At 40.7% G+C, this 20579-nt stretch overlaps 1 protein-coding gene across 4 annotated transcripts; it reads right to left on the minus strand.

Moving 5' to 3' along the window:
- Window positions 1-595: 595 nt before the first annotated feature.
- CUNH12orf75 (chromosome unknown C12orf75 homolog) lies at window positions 596-19558 on the minus strand. Of its 4 annotated transcripts, none has more exons than XM_039721593.1 (7): window positions 19484-19558; window positions 11957-11981; window positions 6360-6395; window positions 5300-5379; window positions 4477-4512; window positions 2705-3106; window positions 596-1290 (listed from the first exon to the last, which is right to left on the minus strand). In XM_039721593.1, the coding sequence occupies exons 1-5, from the start codon at window positions 19512-19514 to the stop codon at window positions 4478-4480; spliced, it is 207 nt and encodes a 68-aa protein (XP_039577527.1). In that variant the 5' UTR covers window positions 19515-19558; the 3' UTR covers window positions 596-1290; window positions 2705-3106; window position 4477. The 4 variants fall into 4 exon arrangements, with proteins under 4 accessions (XP_039577527.1, XP_039577536.1, XP_039577518.1 ...); XM_039721602.1 differs by lacking the exon at window positions 596-1290 and adding an exon at window positions 4944-5106 and having other exon boundaries at window positions 2029-3106; window positions 4477-4517; XM_039721584.1 differs by lacking the exon at window positions 596-1290 and having other exon boundaries at window positions 2029-3106.
- Between the last annotated feature and the right edge of the window lie 1021 nt (window positions 19559-20579).

Below are 20579 nucleotides of genomic sequence, written 5' to 3' on the forward strand. Positions count from 1 at the left end.
GAGAAGCTTTGAGGTGATATAGTTTGTACAAGACCAAAATTTGCAATACAAGATATTTTGAGTGTTTTTCAGCTGGTCACTAACTGTCGTTTCAATCTTGTTTTCCTACTCCAGAATTTTTCAAGATTCATGAATTCGAGCATAATATTTCTGGGCTACCAAAGAATTTCAGATCAGAGATTCTGAGATTATAAAGCCCAAATCAATTCTTTGCTGAATTATTTCCACTGGCTCCTCAGCTCTGGCTGGAGAAAGAGAAACCACTGCAAGGAAAATAGTATTACAGCCCCAACATTTAAATGTTTATTTTTCACAAATGGTAATTCAAGATGTTTTGACAAAACCAAAGTATATTCCTTAATAATAACTCTGTCATTCTATGGCTCCTTGTGATCTGTTCTCATTTCTCCCACTAAACCATCTTTTGAGTGCCTAAATATTCTCCAAGGATGCCGTCACATGCACAGCTGGCAGCTGGCATATAGGGTTTCTTTTCTGTTCCTCCTCCTAACAGAAATATCCATAGATTGTAAGTTTTGAAAGAGCAGATACACTCATTTCTCCATGAAATGACATGTGCTTTATTAACAAAGGCTGCTCACCACAGAGAACTTTTCATGAGCAGAAAATCAGTTCCCTAAGTGGAATTTTGCCAGGACAGAATACAGCATCCTGTAACACAGTTTCTAGGTTCATGGATCTTTGGGAAAACAAAAGACAAGAATCTGCAAATTGAAGACAAGGGCATGGCCCTAGCTCTTTAGTTTGATGGCACAGATCTGCATAGCATAAATTAATGTATGTCCATTTTAGAGGTTCCAGTGTGTGATGCTGCACATTTGTCAGTTGGTCAGTAAACTTTTGAGATTAAATGATGCAGAGCAACAAAAATTTTAAGAAACCACTGTACCTCCCACACATTCAGATGATGAAACATTAAAAGACCAATTCTGAAAAGTGCTCCAAGCTTCTCTGTAGCTCTGCACAGGAAAAACAAGCGATGATGTGAACCAAGGAAAGTACCCTTTGCAACTGTCCCACCACCAGCTGCAAGGAGCTGTTCATCAGCAATCACCTCTTCCTTCCCTCTGCCCACACATGGGCTTCAGAACTCAGTAGCAGAGAACAAGTGATGCTCAAGTTTAGCCCTGTCCACCTTTTTGATGATTCTTCTCAGCAACTGAAGGATAGAAGTGGATAAAAAACCATGTTGATTACTGGCATCTGCTGTTGGCTTTTTGAGCACAAGCTGAACGCTGATGTTTCCTAGGATGACTGGTGCTTTTTCTGCTTTGGGAAAGACAATTGTGATCAGGTCAGGCATTGCTCTGTACTAAATAAACTTGTGTTATGAAAACCATTTTGGCCATTTGTGGAACACGTGAAGTGGAAACTATGGTAAGCAGGTAGGAGAAAAGCCTGCATGCTTATCACCCAGGGCTACTTGAGTCCTCACCAGTCTGGCTTGCAACAAGACACTGCAGCTATAATCTACAGACTTTCATTTATACTGAGAGATATTTTAACACCACATCTTAATCTTCAGGATTATTTCATACCAGTTTGAGGCTGATGGTCAAGAATGAGATGCAAGTTTGTCTTCAGGAGCTGGAAGCCTGAAATTTTTGATAACCCAAGTAGCAGATTTCTAAAGAATAGCAATAAATAATGTCACAAATAATTAAAAGAGGACAAGCAAGGAATAATTTTAAATATCTCTTTTTACAAGCCTCACATCAAGCTACCTCTATATAAAAGTGAAAGCTGAAAGTTACTGGAAATCATAGTCAATGGTAGTTGATTGGTAGTAATGGGTATCAGTGAAAAGGGGAGGAATTTCATGGTTCACAGTGCTTTATTTCTTCATGTCCAAATTTTCTGGTTTGCTGTTTTCTTTTAATTTTAAAAATGGTCATGAATGTACAGTAATATATTAACATGGTGCAGATTGGGTGGGGTTTTTTGTTTATTTGATTATTTAAAGTGTATGGCACATCAAGTCCCATTAAAAAGAGTTTGACTAAAGAATAATGCAAAAAGCTTTAATAGTTGAAATACTTATTCAGCCATTTGTAAATGTACAATCTGTTTTGTGTCCTATGTGAAACTTACAATTGCTATTAACTTAATGAATTTTAAAACCTGAACAATTTGCTATAGTAGTAATAATGCTCATTCTGTTTCAATTTGCCATACTGGAGATGCTTTCAGATGAGACAGGGATACAAAACTCTAACAGTGATCAAAAATCCTCTACAGGTCAGGAGGATGCAGCACTGGAGTTTAATCCCATTATCTCTGAAAATACCATCACTTCAGCCTTATGCAAGGACATATTATTATTACATTGAATGGAACACATAATAGTTTATTTTGCTAGTATTTTTTTACATGTAATGCTTTATAAAAGTAAAGTAAAATATAAACATACATGTAAATAATACAATGAAGTATATCATTCTTATTTGAATCAATTTCCTTGAGCAACATCATTTTACAAGGTGAAGATTAAACACTAATATTTGTCTCATGGTATAAAAGGGACAGTAATAATTATAAAGAACCTTAAGGTCTTAAGCTTGTTTCATCCTATTTTTAATATTTCACAGAAAAAATATTAAAATTTGCAATATTCCCCAAAAGATGCAAACTTGTCAAATATATTACTCTGAAGTAAAATAACAATTAATTTACAGGAACCTACCATAGAAACTATTGAGTGGAGAGTAGTGATGGTTTTCTATATAAAATCTATCAAACTTGTTCGAGGAAATATATGAAGCGTAGCTGATAGCTGATGGAATCTGCAATATGGCCACAGAGAAATAAGTTGCAGATCATCAAAGTTAGCTCTTGTGCAGAAACATCCACCATGAGTTCACTAATTTCATCTTTCAATGGAGAACAGCAGGAGGTTTCCATAATGCAACTATCATTGGAAACGCATTCAGCGCTGTACTTTAAGCTTTACCCGTAGTTGGAACTTGCAACAGTTTGGATTTTTTGGTGCTCTGATCTCTCTTGCTTTCCAGAAGGCTGTGTAAATATCAAAATCTTCAGCACAAAGACAGCTCTCTCCAAAGCACTGGCAACTGGTCTTAATAGCCTGTACTGTTTAAAAAAAAATAAAAGGATCAGATTTAGGTAGAGTGGTAAAGCAGTAGTGGAAAAGCAATACAGGAACGTTCTATACATAAGCCAAAGAACTAGGTCACCACTAGAAGCTGAGAGATTTGTAGTCCATGAACTGCAGACACACACACACACACACAAACTTGTGCAGCTGCTCTTCTGGGTAAGACTTGAGTCAGCAGCTAAGCTCTGATCTTGCATGAATGAAGGCAAAGCACACTTTCAGCTATTTTAAATAGCAAAAAAAAGGTCAAATGATTTGTTCTATGCAGCCTCAAGCATTCCACTAAAGCACCTAGACAAGGACCTAAGTTACTCAGACTCTATTCATAAACCACAGATGGAAAGCTGCAGTCTCAAGACGGTGCTCGAGCCTTGGCCTGGTCAAGGGTGATGGTGTTTCTAGCTTAGACATCTCAGCCAGATTACTGAAATTAGCCATGGAGACCACCTGAAGTTCTCCCTGTTTAGGACTGCTCCTACAAAAGTTCTGGGGTTTTAACCACTCATATAATAAAGGCACTTATGTGTTCTGCTCTACAAGGCCTGCATCCAGCACCAGGACCAGTCAAAACTGTTTCTGGCTTTTCACCTAAATTGGGAAAAGGCTCTGTTTCTTATGGAAATTGTTGGCAGCTTAATAATTTTCAGTTCCCCACTGGCTTGACATCAAAACAGTTCCCTATCAAAATTTGTCAATGTTTATTTAGTTCAAGTACTGAATGGAAACTTGGTTGGTTTTTATTTTTTCTGCAGACATGAACTTATAAAGCTTTTTTTTTTTTTAAACTTAGTTAGTCAAAACTCTTCACTCAGGAATAGAGCCTATAAATCTTCATTGTCCTATTATAGCTGGTGGAAAATTAAGCCCCCAAAGATACTCCCATAGCAAGGGGAAAGCTCGAATACATTACTTAGTGGGTGACACACTATGGTCTTTAAGGTCCTTCCACAAAAGGAGATGTTTTCTAACTGCAAAATCCTCATTCCTGGAAAAATCTTTGTCTCTGCAGATGCTGATCTAAGCACTGCTGATGTCTCTCACCTCTCATGGGAGGTCTGAGTACCACTTAGGACATTTGATTTTTATTTGCTCCCAAATGAAGTAATACAGAGTTTCCTTGCTTCTCAATTCTCACCAAGAAGACAACTTTACTACTGTCTAATTTATATCTGCACCCACTGAGAACTGGTCCCTGGTCCAGCCTTGAGAAGTTATGATGCAGCTGGAGATGTAACTTGGTGGTTCCCAGACCAACTTAGAGCATCACAGGGAGCATTGCTGCCTTGTTCTGTTCAGCAAATGCATGCCAAGCACATAATGTTAATCAAAACATACTGTACCTCAGGCTGTTTGCATGTTGATGTCTTTATTTCCTTCTAATCTTAATTAGAAAATGAAAGACAAAGATAGTTATAAATCTTAAAATAAACAACAAAACATGCATTTTGTTTAGTTAGTACTGTTCCAAAACCAGCTACTTTTATTTTGGTTAAAAGTCTTACTGGTTTTCATTTTCTTGTTTTGCAGCAAATTTTGAAAGCACCAGTCAGTGACTAAACTCTGTGCTGCACATATATGACAGCAGCATTTTTTGTGTTAAATCAAAAAATATTACATTATTTCATAATTACATGTTTATGACTTGTCAATTAAATAGCTATAAATCTAATGCTTTTTCCCACTGCTCAAAAATATAACATGGAAAAGAAACAGTTTCTGCTGGGTTTCATTTAAGAACAGAAATAAACCTGAAAGCAAGCACTTACTAACTGTTATTACTGGAATTCACCACAATGCAAGTAAATACCTTCAAAACTAAAAATAGCGCTGGGGCTCTGCAAGTGCATCTATCACAGCCTTTTAGTCCTAACAGGGTTTTGTTTTCTTTGAATTCACAGAGCAGTCAGAGAGTGGAGAAGATGTTCAGAAGACCATGTACCTACACTGTCAGCATCTGCTTTAGGATCCTTCTGCAAAAGAGTGTTAAATTTTAAATAAAAGGGAACAGTCCCTTTGACGAGTATAAATAGCCCCACAGCCTTAAGAGGATTCAAGGCTAGCCAGTCTGTCTGAAATAATAATTGATTTTTAAAGGACACTTATCCTACTAGATAAAATGATCCCTGGAAAGCAAGGGGAAATAAATCCAGAACGTGGCAGTACCTTTGGGTGCAGCTTTCGTCTGACTGGGAGCCATGGCAGCCGCGTCCGACGGCAGGCCTACGTACACCCCGCCGTAGTTCCTGGTGAGAAACAATTACACCAGAGCTCAGCTGGGACACTTCTCCCTGTGGAAGGAGCTAGCTTTTCACTCAAATTCCTGATGTTTATCATGAGATCCCAGCTGTCTTGCGACAATTAATAAACCCCACCTGCCCAGCTTCTTCTGAGTATATCCAGTTGAGGACAGAGCTAGTCTGACACTGATGCTTGACACTGGGACCACCAAAGCACCACACTTCAAACAATGCACACCAGTTCAATAGCACTTTGACCTCATTAATAAATGCAACCTGCCTGCCCCTGCTTAGGGTCACACTTGGAGAAAACTGTTAGTAAAAAGGAGCACAAGTGTCTTAGGTACTTTCATGGCCCAAACCTCTCCCCTTCATGGACTTGCAGAGGATACTTTTTGGCTCCAAAGAGCCCTGTATGAAAAGCAGGGATTGATGAAGGGAGGTAAAAACGATGAAGGGAGGTAAAAAAATGTGCCTGGAGTTACCTGCAGAGACTCCCTTTACACTGCTCTGCCCTGTTAGGTGCGGAATCAATCACACCTCCTCCAGTTCCTGGCGGTCTGAGCCAATTTCTAATTTGCTTGATAACAGACTCATACTTCCTTCAGCTTCCAGCCCAGCAGAGATCTCCCACAAGCACTAATGGCACCTTCTGTGGCAGTGCTGGTGTGAAGGCAGAGGCCAGCAGCCCTTACAGAGCACACCACCTACAGCTGTGAGATAATGTGCTCTTTTTGCCACAAAGTTCCCACCTCCCCAGCTCAATAACAGGCTGGGTGGACTCATCAATACTCGACTCTGTGTGAGATTTCCTCCTCTTTTTTTGTTTCTCTTCTGCTTTGTTGGTGTTGCTGGGAGTAAAGGAGGGAAGGAAGGATGGGAAGGAAGGATGAAGGAAGGGAAGGAAGGAAGGATGAAGAACTGGTGGCAGAACTCGCTGCAGCCTACTGCAAGTAAAGCCAACCCTGGTTGAGCAAAGCACCTACCTCCTTTTGTCATCATCTGATATGGATTCTTCTGCTCTGCAACATCAAAATATACAAAGCATGTTAGCAGACTGTTTCTTTCATGTCCATCTGGGTAAATTCAGAAGCAAGGGAAGAACTGTTACTGATCCCAGTTTAAATTAGGACGTTCACCATTCAACAAAGTACTCACACAGGTTTAAAAAGGTACAATTTTCTAATATACAGTACAGAAGAAATAAAGGATTGAGAAAAGATGCAGCTTAATTTTTATGACCCCACCAGTGAGATCTCAAAGTAGATTTGGGAGCAGAGCCACATGAATTAACACTACTCCTAAATAAGTCTCCACACTACTCCCCACATGAAAAGAACATTAAGGCTCAGCATATAACAGGAACAAGCCTGGACTGCTATTCCCCTAAAAGAGGAAATTCTCCTGAGAGGGACTGGGTGTCTGTGCTGGCATGTAAGTGAGGATGAGGAGAGAGAAGCATACACAGCAGCTATGACAGAAGCCATAAGCTGTTACAGGGCCTCTATAAATTGAGGCACTGCAATTCCTGTTGTTTGCAGACCAAAATGCTGTTATTAATCCCATATAAATGGGAAATTACTTCTCCTTTAACTTTAGGGCAAAATCACAGGTCAGTCTGCAGATCAATAGAGTCACTGAGTTTTGATTCCTCCCAGTTATGTACTGTTCAGTGTAGATGAAAGGGAGCAGGGATTAAAGTAACGTGAAGGCAAAGGTAATAAAAAAAGTACAAAGAATTTATTCCTGCAATGCCTGTGCTGCAGCCTCAGTCTGTGTCCCAACACCAGTCACCACACAAATCACTCACCCTCCTTTGATTAAAAATTCAGATTCTGAGCTCTACTTCCATGACTGGGTATGGATGGGGCAACAGTTTCACTTTAGCTGGGTCTCTGACCAATTTATTTACTCTAAAAGGTTGATGTGCCTGCTGTTTAATTATTGGGGCTCTATGCCCTTACAGAGCCCTGAGGTCAATGGGATTTTGGCCTGAAGAGCAGAGGGCTCATAGCAAGATGCATTCTTAAGTGCAAGAAAATGCCCTTAAACCTCCTGGGAGGGGAACAAATGCCTGAAAAATCTGCTACATCTTGGAAATTTTCTGATATCTACCTTCTTCCTAAGGGGCAGAACATTATCAACTATCCTTTCTGCATCACCACAGTGAGTAAGGGTACACAGGTCCTTTTAATAGTTGAGGCTTGGAGTAATTCTTATTATTCTGCAATTTTGTTAAATTATATTTATGCAGGACATAGCACTCCTTGTCTGCTGTCTTTGTCTACATCTTACCATTCAAGAAAGACTGATCAATAAACTCCTCATTCCCTGGCCTCCTGCCTCCCTTCCTGGAAGAACCAGAGACATTTCAGAAGGCATTTCCCATTTCCTGTGACCCCGTGTAGTCACCTAAGTCATATTACAGTCTTCACACACACTGACAGAGAATGCAGAGACATTTTTTCATGAGGACTGTGAAGCTGCTCTGTCACAGTGTGGGCCAGTTTCTCCTGAAGAAAATGGAAAGCCTGTGTATATCAGTGGGTGGAAATGAGGATGTATTTTTACGGGGGAAAACAAATTCTACTTAAGGAAAGGGACTTTGGGTCCCAAAAGATCACAAACAATCATTTCTGTTGAACCAACCAAAAGTGTCACAGGATTGATTTTCTCATACAATTGGGAACATTTTCTATAATCCAGATTAACCACTGTCCAGAGAAAAGGGTCCTTTAAAAGCGCCAACAACTTCAGGCACAGCTTGAAGCCTCTGAAATGGCATTGTAAGAATAATAATCAATATTGTCCAACAGGAAATTAATGTCAATGGGTTTTTTTTTAAAAAAAATATCCTGGTAGGAAACAGGGTCATTTTTTTCTGTTCCAGAAATGTTTTGTAATATGGCATCACAGACCATTACTATAATTCTCTCACCAAAACAAATTATCCAGGTCTATGATTAAGCAGACAAGAGGGTTTTAAAACATTGTGCTTTCTTCTTTTCCTCTTACTAGCTATAAATCAAAGTAGTAATTTTGCAATACCTTTTTCTTCAAATGCATGAAAGCAAAAATAATCTGGGATTGCACAGATGACAACTCTTGGGCTGGGCACTGACTGGGGGCAAACTGTTGTAGCCCTGCCAGAAAAGAGGGAGTGAGCAAAGATAGCAGTAACATGGGAGTGTGAGAGGGAAAAGAAAGAAAAATTTGGATGATGGCACTTAAGGAATAAGCCATTTTACACACCTTCCTGGGGGCTCAGGAAGGAATGCTGCCCCAGTTTATTTACTACACACATTCACACATCTCTTGCCTTCACACACGATGGCTCACCCTTTTGCAGGGTGCCCACTAATTTTGCATGTTTAGTGTCTGCTGAGCCACTGAGGCAGGTGCTGCTCCTGTGCCCAGGCTGGCTGAACACGGGTGGCTCCAGGGAGCAAAGCCACAACAGCAACGTTCGACCACGTGGGAGTGAGACTGGAGAGAAGCTCCTTTGGTTTCGGCAGTGCTCCCATTGCCACATCTCCTGGGCTCACATGGACAAAGGAGTCCAGCAGTTCTCCAGGGACAGCAAGCTAGGATAAGCTTTTCTGCATCAGGAATAGACAGCAAAAGGAACTTAAGAGTTCAAGGAGCTTCGTGCTGACTGGCTGCTGTGTCGTTGCCTCAGACGCTGTTGACATCGGCAGAGGAGCCAAGAGCACGGTTTTCAGCAGGTAGCATGGATAGAGTCCTGGAGCTAATGGGCAGATTTAACAGCAAATCCACAAAATGGCATTCTATTTACAGCTGAATAATAAACCTTCTTTTGGTAAGGTTTTGTCTGTCCCAAGAGACTTTCTGTCACCCAAAGTCTGAAAAGCACACTTTGTTCATTGGTCAGCTTTTACATCCATCAGTCCTATGTCTGTTTGATGGTAAAAGAAGCTACCATTCCTCACATATTTTAAATGTCAGATGACAGGCATTCACACCAATTCTTTCCATCCACATTTTTCTTACCTCAGCTTTTATGGCTGTGTTTGTGCTGAGCATTATAGAGACTCTTTCTAGCTGTGCTCAGTAGTCCCACCAGAAATGATTCATTGAACTTTGAACAAGTGACAGACAACTACTCCTCAGATTCTTGGTGTTTCTTGTGAACAAGGGCCTTTAATTTGTATTTGATGCATTTCCTCTCAATATTTTGAAACAGGCTTGAACTGCTGTATCCTTTCCTTCCTACTGTAACGAATCCTCACACAGACTCAGCTACACACTGATACCACAGGCATTGCCTTACTTTCTAGCATATCCTTTACTTTTCCTACAGCTAGGCTTTCCCAATTGGCAGTGATGAATGTTTCTTTATTAGTGGGGCAGGAGCATGGGCTGAAGCTGTCTGGCAGATTCTGGGTTGGAGCAGAGAGGGCACACACGTTCTCAGAGCAGGTGTCCTTGTCACCACACAGCCCTCAGAGAGGAAGAGCCCTTTCAGAGGAAGATCATATTATCACCCCAATCTTATTGGTGGAGAAACTCCAGGCCCAGAGGGCAAAGAAGCTTCTCCACTGTCACCCAGGAAGGCTCAGAGCAGGATCCAGCCCTCTCCCCTTCCATTTGGCTGCTCACTCCAGGAGACATGATGCTTTGGCAATGAGTCACAGTCAAGAAATGAGAAACCTCACATTAGAATAACCAGATTTGGTACCAAAAAGCATGTAAGGATGGACACACCTAAATGTTTTTCTGGATCAAAACTGATATGACTGAAATTTGACAGCAAAAGAAAAAAAAAGGGTTATTTAAAGAGAAGCTTTAACTGATGAAAATTAAAAGGTGTAAAAAGGTTTTGTGGATCTATAATATTAGTTAATATAAATCTGCTTTTTTAATTTCTATGAAATGAAAATAATTTTTCTGATAATTTCCTTCCTTCATAAAAATCTTCTGTTAAGTTTTAGAATGCCTGATTCGGGCTTTTGGGTCATCACTGCCTTTACTTTAGTAGGTGTGTATTTCTAATATCTGATGAGAAGGTTCAACCTTGCTATTACTCATATGGGCTGTTTGGCTGCCTCCACTATCCTTAATCTGAATGAGTAATAGCTCCAGGACTGACCCTTTCACTTTGTTGAAGACTGCACTAGTAATTAATTTTTTTTCTAAGTTATCTTGATACTATTTTGAAGCATGACAGATGAACTCACACTAATAAGTAGGATGTTCCCATTTTAACTCCTGCAGTCAGGCTCTAAAAATGCTTACACACAGTTAAATACAGTTCTATATATACACACAGTTCTACACATTCCCATACCTTTAAGAACAGGAACATGCCTACAACATTCATAATTCAACAGTGCATGAGATTTTGAAATTTAAACCTACTTATGAGCAAAAAGAAAGATGCAGTTCTAAGTCAGTCCTTAAACCATCTAAACTGAACAATAAATAATGTCCTGCTGTAAATTAAACCAGTGGGTTTGTAAATACAGGAGTACTGAGGGCAGTGATGCTGCAGGCTGCATCAAGAAGAGGTTCCTTATAAGATTGCCTTCTGTAATTTATTTCTTGTCTGGCACTGCAAGCCCAGAAAACAGACTACAGAGGTAAGACAGATCTCAAGACTATCTGTGGCAACAGTGTTGATCAGCCAAGTGACACCTGTTGTTAGTTCTCTTGTCCTCGCTCTGTAATAGCAAGCACAAGCCTCTTGTTAAGCTCTTCCCTCCACTTGTTTATCTGACTTGACTGCCCTCATTTCTACACCAGGATTCCTCCATCTAATTAGAGGAGTTATTCTAGGTGAAGTAAATAAAACCAAAAGGTGTTCCTATTGCATAACATAACAATCTTTCCCAGGTCCCTCAGTAGCAAACTCTAGTGACAAATACCAGTTACATGAAATAGGAGAAGACAAGACCTCAGGAGGAGTTCTTTATGGTTTTCTTTGGTAGAAAAATACATTTATGGCTGAATTAAGCTGTTCCTGTACATTCCTGTATCAGCAAGTAAGTATAGCCCTAAAAAAGACCTTGCAGATTTAGAGAAAAACAGGATGGGTAGGGCTGCCCTCTGCTACCCCATGTCAAACAAATAGATACTATCTTTAATGTAGAGAATACCTAGAGAAGGTGGGTACTCTGAAAAGGAAGTTGGATGGGTTAGTGGGTCTCATGCAAAGAGGGGCAGTTTGTTTCAGTGGCTTTCTAAATCTTCAATGGGCCCGATGGAAATTTATGTGCTGGCTTCATACAACTACATGGCCTTTGGAAAAAGGTGCACTGGCATATGATGGGGAAAAGCAGTCTGAAGTAACATAACCAGCTCTTCTAGAAAACAGTCTCAACAGAAGGAGAGAAATTTCTATTAGAGAAATAACAAGCAAATAAATTTCTAGAAAAGTAAACAAGACAAGGAGTTGTTTTGTGGAGATGAAAGCTGTCACTAAGGACAGTAAACATCAGGTTGTGTTGATTATATGTTAGAAGCCAGATGAATCATGTATGACTAAATCCAGTATAAGGCTAGTATGACTGAAAATATGTCCAGGGTTATATATTTTAAGTAGTAGAGGAGAGTAAGTACTTACACGTCTTTAGTAGTCCCTGTAGCACCTAGAGAAAAAAAAAAAAAAAACAAAACACGTTTAGCAGATAATGGCATACCCCTCTAAACCAACCAAGAGTGCAGTAACTGTTTTTCTGTCTTTCTATCCTAAACAACACAGAAATAGCAACAAAAATTTGCTACTGTAAGAGAACACATTTCTCATGATTGTTCAGTTTATCCTTAATGACTATCCACTCAATCTCTTAAATCTACCACATCTGGGCCAGACTCTCATGTGTGAGAATGATGCTGCTGTGGACCAGTGCCCAGGTGCAGTCACTGAAGATGGGAGCAACATAAGAAAAAAATAATCTTTGTGAATTTTATATGGTTCCATTTGCTCAGAACTCTGGTGGTTTTGTCTGTCACAAAGTTGGCACAGCTAACCAAATGCCTGATTATTCTGCCATTTGATGCAGTTGTAGAGCTGGCACCACATGTGTAAAATGCTGCCTCGTTCTTCCTGACAGATAAACAAAGTTTTATAAAATGACTAGACAGAAATAATATAAACATTGGGACACAACACATCCAAAGCCCCAGACACCTAACGAGATCAACCACCCCTTAATTCATCTTGCTATTTAACAAAAAACCAAAGAGACAAAAGCTGCCACCTGGCTGCCTGGTATGAGTGACTGACTTTTTTGTTTTGGTGACTCAAATGTTTCTTGCTGGGAGACAAACATTTACCCAAATACAAACTCTTTCTTGCTCCTCCCAAGTTACTAATGTTATGTTGCTCTTGTTAGTATATAATTCAGCTGAGTAACCAGTAAATTATCCCTTCTCTTAATTACAGAAGTTAGGGCAGACATTAGAAAAACCTTTCACTTCTCCTTTCCTCTTAGTACTTAGCTGGAAAAAGTGATCTGAGCTCACTCTGAAGAAACGGAAGCAGCCAATCCCAGAGATTTTTTGAGTTTGGAGGTAGGTTGTGTTTTTTTTCTCCCATGGTACTTCATTTTTTGGAAAACTTTTATTTCTTCTGCTGGCAAAAAATGTATATAAACAGCAAATACCTTTCATCTCTCTTTGATGTGTAAGAATATGCCTTTTGCATTCTTATGTTAAACAAGAGGAAGAAATAGACCTTCAAGGCTTTCTGGCTGTCTAGCTGAATGGATTGCTTGAATGGCAGAAAACACCACCCTTTACAGCTAATTCCTGAACGCAAAGTTATTCCCATTTCCTACGCTGTGACTATCCCTCCTTTTGCCAGCAACAATACAGACTAGACTTGTATGAGACTGTACATTTTTCTTCTGTTAGTCTTGCTTCCAGAGTCAGCACAATCTCAGTATGGCTACATGTATCAGCAGAAAGCCTTATGGAAGTTGGAGGGAGCATCTCTAGTCACAATAAGCTCAGGCCTTTGTTTTAAAACTTTACTCCACCAGGCAGCCCTCTGAGACATTTTGGCTTTGTGGGCACATCTATAAAGCACTACATGTAAACCTCCCAAATTAATTGTGTCCAGGTGGAAGGCTGGCATTGCTGTGCGAGCTCAGTCTCTGTCAATGTAGGGAGACATCTGCTACCGAGGCCAGTTCATCCATTCAGCTCAGCCATGAGCCTTCAGGGCACCCCCTTGTACCCCTAGAGAGAGCCCAGGCATCAGCAACACTTCAGACAACATGTGTTTTGAAAAGCCTAGCTGGAGCTAGCAGGATTTTTATTTTTTCCAGAAGAAACTATTCCTTTGCCGTGCCTGCATGAGGGCCATAACTTTCTTATTTTTTAGTCTAAATTATCTGCAAACAAAATCAGTTTCTCTAAAAAGGTACATGGCCCATTTAGAGGCCTTTGCCAAGACTCTTCTGAGTCTAAGCACCTTGGATGCCCATCGGAAAAATGCGTCTTGCTTGCAGGAAGTACAGCAAAAGTACAGTGTTTAATACACAAACTGAAACCTCAAGCCAAGGGAAAAGAATTGTGTGCCAACAGCACTTCTACACTCCCCAGAGGTGATAATCAAGTTCCAGTCAGTCACTGGGTGCACCTCAGTGCCATGTTCATGTTCAGTGCCATGCCTGTCTTCAATGCATTATGGTACAAATCCATCTTCACTCTGGAGATGGGAGATGTCACTTAAACCCCTCAGCCTGGGCTCTGTGTAGAGCTATAAAAATCCGTGTTTGGAAATATGCCACTAATGTTCACACATGGCAGCACTTGTTTTCTTGGAATATTAGCAAGGGTACACTACTGAAAAATCACTGCAGTGTTTTGAAATGCATTTTGCACAAAAAACTTTGAGAACTGAGTATGATAAAAACAAATTCACTTTTTAAGAGATCTGTTTTACTTTTACAATAAATTTAAAAATACATATAAAAAGGAATACATTGTTTTCTACTTTTTTATAAGCACAGCAAACTAGTTTATCCTCACTTCCATTGATGGGATTCCATTAATTTCAGTGGGGTTATTTCTCTTTTTCACTAGCAAAAGTGAAACAAGTGTTTGGCTCAAATTCACTCAAGTGTCTCTAAGGTACCTGACAATAGATCTGAGAGTGTTTCCAGTTAACAAAGGAGTTTTCTTCCTTCAAGAGTTGTGAGCTTGCAAATGCACATAATTGTAACTAGGTGTACTATAAAAAAATCTCTGTGTAAAAACTTCTAAGTTTTTGTTCATTAGGGAGCCTGAACATTCCTTACACATAGATGTTATTTCTCAAGGAACCAAAAACATCTCAGTTCATACAGACAAGCTTATTTGTGAAGTCCAATCCATTCACCCTCACCCTGTAACTTCACTGACATATTTGTCTAACTCTTGCATGTTTAGTGAGCAACACAATTTTATTGCTGCTCTAGTTCCTTCTGCTGGAAGTTCAGCCAAAGAATCTTGTTTACTACCAATCCACAAACACTCTGCAGCTCGCTCCACAGCAGCAAGGCCTACTGCTCTCATAGATACGATGGTTTCCATAAATGACTTGAGAAAGGGCTCACATATATAAAGCTTGTCCATTTTTTCCCACTATAAGAGCTTGGCCCAAAAAAAGGCAGCACTTGACCCTACAAGCCTTATCTCGATAGGCTCTTGTTTGCTTGGTTTTTCTAACCTAACCTCAGCAAGACATTGAAGAGTAGCTACAAAGCCACATCCATAAAAAATAGGCAATACTGAACTGTCCTGAATGACCTCTCTGCTCACACCATTACACAATAGGATCACAGCTGCATTTTGGTATTTTGGAGCTGCAGAAGGAGAAGAAAGAGTAGAGCCTGCAAATAAATATGGCCCATTCAGCCACACATTACTCTGAGCCCCAGTGATTACAGAAGAAAAACATTCTGTCTAGAGCAGAATGAGGGATCTGTGATCCCTCAAAAAACCCCACAGCATTTAAACAGTGACAAGTCAAAAAGAAGACAAATTTATCCAGAGCATCTTCCACTAGGTGAGAGGAGGTTTTGCGCTTTCAGAACAACAGCAGCTTCTCTTGGCGACACTGCAGGATTTCAGTAAATGCAGGCCCAGTGCAAAAGATGGTTGAGAGACATTTATAGCCACTGAGGATACTCTTCTGTGCAGAGAAATGCACCATGAGTGAAGGTGAGAGGCAAAAGCTTCAGAAAAATATGAAAAGCATGAGAGGCAACCACTCACATGAATAAAATGGATACAAAAAATGCCAGGACCTGACTTTTGAGTAGATTATGAAACATTTTCCTAATATTTTTAAATGAACAATGCCCTACGACATTTTCTTGCACATCAAATTGTTACAAAAAGCAAATAAAACCCCTCCAAATTACACACACATACATGCAATTGTTAAGAACGACTTTTCTACTGCAGGCTCCTTTCTGATGTTCTCCAACAGTCAGCAGTAAGGAAGCGCATTCTAACATCAATTAATTTATTCTATTTATACCCCCATTGTAACTGAGGACAGAATATCATCAATTTGTTTCACATTGATTATTTCTTCAGCTCATCAGGTGGGAGTTCTGTACACAGATTAGACCCAATCAATAGAAGGGCATGATGGCTTTGTGGGCATTACACCAAACTTGAAGTTAATAAATCTATTAAAACTTGGTATGAAAGTTCTCCTTCATCATAACTTGGCTGTACTTGAAGCTTTTCACAGACTAACAGCTTCTCTATATATTTAAATTAAGGCTAGACTGACAGCCTCCAAAAAGTACTATAATTTAAGGTGCTGTCATTGCTACTATAATAGATACAGAAAGGAGGAGGCAGTTAAAAAATTTTATTGAAGAATCATTAGAATGAAGGGAAATGCCTTAACTCAGGATTTAAAAAAAAAAAATGTTTAAGAGCATATTTTTAAAAGACACAAAAAGGAGCTATTTTTGAGCTTCTAAAACTCTAGGAAATAACATGAAAGAAGTATATGTAAAATGAGACAACAAACCATAAGGAAAACAGCAAGTTGAGAGATAAATAACTATAAGCCATAATATATATATATATATAAAATAGCCAGGTAATTTAAGAAGGATGTATATACATCAGTTTATTGGATAACTGAAGTTGCCATTTCTCAGTTGAAGAGCTTTTTGCCACTGTCTGATACTCTGGAAAGAACATTTGAATGCTGTGAGTTATATTGGTGTTCTGGAGTACTGCACCACAGACTGAAATGTTATTCTAGATCATGTCTATTAGTTTAGACCTCACAGACCATAGAGCTGAAAGCTCTGATGTCATTCTAGCCATGCAACAGAAGATAATATCATTAGCTGAACTATCACCATATATACATCTGCTTAGGAAAAATCAAATTAGGCTACAATAGGAATTTTACTAGAGTAAGAAAATGGGGATTGGTGTAACACATTTAATGTGTTCTGTGAAGTATGCTACAGTATTATACTTAGTCCTGTGATATGACAGAGAGAGTTACAGGTTAATTACATGTTATGTACCTCTAGCTTTGACATTACTAACTACAGAATAGTCATAACTTTAGCATTAAAAATGTAGTCATGCTGTGCATGCCACAAAATTTATTTGTATTTACACAGTCGTCACATCTTTTTGTCAAATTATGAGTTGCATTTTCCTGAAAAGTTTGAGGATTCCAAACCAAAATGGTAAGTCTTCTCCTTCCCCTTTATAAAAGAATTTTATTTTTATTAGACACACTTTGTAAGGAATGTTAAATGAAGTAAATACATAGGAGACATCCAACATGTTGCTTTTATTACCAGCTGTTTGTTATTTTAAGACCATGGCCTGCACAGAGTAATTCCTGACTGACAGTGGTGAAAGTGAGAAGTGAACTGGACCTTTCAGAGCTGCACTGGATTTGGAGAGGTCTATCAGTGCAACAGTAATAATTCCATTACACTAATGATGGGTTTTATGTGGCATTGTTGGTTTTTACCTACACTAAGCCCTTAGAGATCTGTGGAATATTTCAAAAGAGCATGCCAAAGTTTACCAAAAAATGCAAGTTCAAATGTTTTATGTATAACATATAAATAAGTTTAATTATCAAAGAGGTCAGACCGTCAGTGAAAATACTTAATGTATCTATAAGCCAAAACCTGTTCAAGACAACTACCTCTAATGCAAAGGGACACATTTAAACAAACTTTGAGTTCAAAATAATACTGCTGTCAGAGTTAGCTATTTGACATTTACCCATTTGTACCCTGGTACAAGTTCCACAGGGCAGTCAAATCAACATCAACTTAGAAACTACCACAAATGGACTAATAATCGACTCAACATTCTTGTCTGAACTTCTCTGGTGCTTTTATCCGGCAAACAGAAATGGGATGTGAACAAGCATCACCTCAGTGGTATGAACCTAGACTGGTCATATATAGTAGGAACTTCCAGTCACAGCAATGTGGGAATCAAGTGAAGGGAGAGAATTCATGTATGCAAATGGGACAGCTCTAATAAGAGCACTGAATGTTCAAGCAAATTCACACAGTGTGTTCTTTATGGGTGAGAGAAGCCTCTGATGGATAGGCATAGTACCTAAAAGCTAAGTTATAATAATTTAACAGAAACTGAGTAAGGAATGGCAGAATCACATTCCCCTCCGAGTGTTAGTGCAGAGTTGAACAGCATCACCCCCCACAAGCATACACACCCCACAAGCATACACACATACGTACACCCCAGAGAAGGCATCATCACTCACACTCACAGGCAGGACCAAGTCAGGACCAGCACCACCCAAAACACCACTGAAACTCTGGTTAAATCAAAGCAAATCAAAACAGTAAGAGATGGGGACCCAGTAATTCTAGGTTGTCCAACCATTATTCTGCACATTTTCAAGAGCTGAAAGCTCACAAGTGCATCTGAAAGACTTGATAAAGGTACTGGAACAGGTGGCAATGTTTGCCACATGCAGCTAGCATGAAAAATGATTGAGAAATGCTCATATTATAATTACAGGGTGAAGGTCCACTTATCAGTTTCCATGTACTTTCCTGTTCTGCGTGGGCAGAGGGGAGGAAGAGCACAACAGCACCATCTTCCCAGATCTTATCTCTTTTGAAAATAGCAATGAACAAATAAGGGAGCCAGCTGGACACACCAGCCAGCAGTACACATTAACATGCACGAAACCTCAATCATGGAATATCCTCCAACTTCTCCAACAAGCAAAAGGCTAAGATGTGGCACAAATTCATTTCAGAAGTGACATTCGTGGCCTTATAGGGAAGCGAAGAGGAGGGAGCGGACACCCCCGGCGGGATCCTTACGTCCAGCTCCCGGCCTGGGCTCGCCGTGCCTCGGGCAGCTCCTGTCGGAGGTGGCGGTTCTGGCGGCAAGCGGGCACCAGAAAGCCGCCGGTGCCCGCGGCAGGCCACATCGCCCTCTCTGCCCTGAGCAAGCGGATCAGCCTCGGCAAAGGAAGATGCTCTTGCAAGAGGGCGGGCAGCGGTTCCCGCGGCTCGGACGGGCATCCCCCGCCCGGGGGCTGCACCCCCGCCGGCTGCGGTGNCGGCCGTGGAGTTGCCGCAGCCCATGGGCGCTGCCCTGGCCGGCGCTCGCCCGCCGGTGCCGCGCGGTCACGGGAGACAGCCGGCGGCGGGCGGAGCCGGGTGGGAGATAAAGCCGCGGGGACCCCTCCTCCTCCTCTTCCTCCTCCTCCTCCTCCTCCTCCTCTCCCCACCCATCGCCCGGGAAACCGCCGGCCCCGAGCGCCGCCGCCCGGCCCCGGCCCCGGTTCGTCCCCAGGGAGAGCCACAGCCCGGGCTGTCCCCTCGCCGGACGGGCTGGAGCTGCCAAGCCGGAGATATGGCTCCGTCCAGGCTCAAGCCTGCAGGACTACGAACGACCCCCACTCGCAGGCAACAAGCCCAGAGCCTCCCCGGGCAGTAGAGATGCTCCTTGGCTCACGCGTTTCACGGGAGCTTTGGGACACCCCTCATTCCCCAAGGGGAACATCGGCATAACCGCAGGACCAGGCTGCAAACTATATCTGCTATTAATAACATCCTCTTCGCTATTTTAAGCAAATCTTTATAATTGGTTTGGGTATTTCTCTACTTACAAGAAACATGATGGTGAAACTGAAGACCCATTGAGTTGAGAAGAGCTTCAGATTCACTTTCCCCAAGTAATATCAGCAGCACTGAGAAACATGAAAGATAAGTTTACAAATTCTTCAAGCAATCATTTTCATTCAACATTTGTGTCATTTGCCAAAAAGAATTTGACTTTCTGTTAACCCAAACCCGTCTTCCACAACAAAGGAGTAAAATACTCTGAAATCCTGATGGCTTGGTTTCTCTTCCTCCATTCTCAAATGAGCAGGAAGCTGACATCCAATGGATACATCTAGATACAACTGCAAATACGCAAGATAAATGGATAGATACTACTGCTACAACAAATTTGTTTAAGGGCTCAGAAAGAAGTTTTAGGGGTATCACAGAAACATCACATATACATCTGACTAATGAGCATCACATATACAGCTGACTAATAATTGTCTTCTACAAAAGGACCTGATATAAAGTGCTGCTGCCTGATCTTGCAGTGTGTTCAGAGAAGGGGGGGGAAAAAGAAATCACAATTCTCTTCCAGGTTTCCCAAGAAGTACACATTAAAACAAAGCAGCTCCATAAGCAGAAGAAGCAATAACATCCAGTCTGCTGTGGATTTTTCCCCTAGGGAGAAGCACCTACATGGGCTCACTGATGTCCACCTCAGGACAGGGTGTAAGATCTCCCTCCTCTGACTGGCCACCTATTTTCACATCAATTGCAGAAAGTCAGTATTTTCAGGGTCTTTGTCTATACCTTCCCAACAAATTGCCTGAACCTGAACAATCAGCTCAAAATTTAAATAGGACAGGGCTAATGGGCACATAGGTTTGGGCGCACAATTCCTTCACCATCACCGACCCTACAGCAGACAGTTCAAATGTGTGCATTTTTCTTCAGGAGAAAAAAATCTCACAAAGGTTCAAAACCACCTCTTTTTGATGGCCAATTTTCTGAAATTCACACATTGAAAAATGAACCCTCAGGCCAAGCTTTCAGCACCAAGCATCAGTCCAAAGCGAATTTTTAGTGGCAGAGGTAAGGAAGAAAGGGTCCTCTGAAAGCAATGCTGAAAGACACACTCCTTAAGGCCCCACATGG

This window comes from Passer montanus, unplaced genomic scaffold (assembly GCF_014805655.1).
Source record: "Passer montanus isolate IOZ18808 unplaced genomic scaffold, ASM1480565v1 scaffold106, whole genome shotgun sequence".
Taxonomy (NCBI): Eukaryota; Metazoa; Chordata; class Aves; order Passeriformes; family Passeridae; genus Passer; species Passer montanus.

What these genes read in the sequence shown, in the direction of transcription:
- CUNH12orf75 (XM_039721593.1), bottom strand. Translation starts at nt 19,514, where the DNA reads ATGGGTCTTCAGTTTCACCATCATGTTTCTT. An exon ending in GTTTCACCATCATGTTTCTT is followed by an intron (nt 11,982 to 19,483) that starts GTAAGTAGAGAA and finishes TTTTTTCTCTAG; the next exon opens with GTGCTACAGGGACTACTAAA. An exon ending in TCAGATGATGACAAAAGGAG is followed by an intron (nt 5,380 to 6,359) that starts GTAGGTGCTTTG and finishes GTTTCTCACCAG; the next exon opens with GAACTACGGCGGGGTGTACG.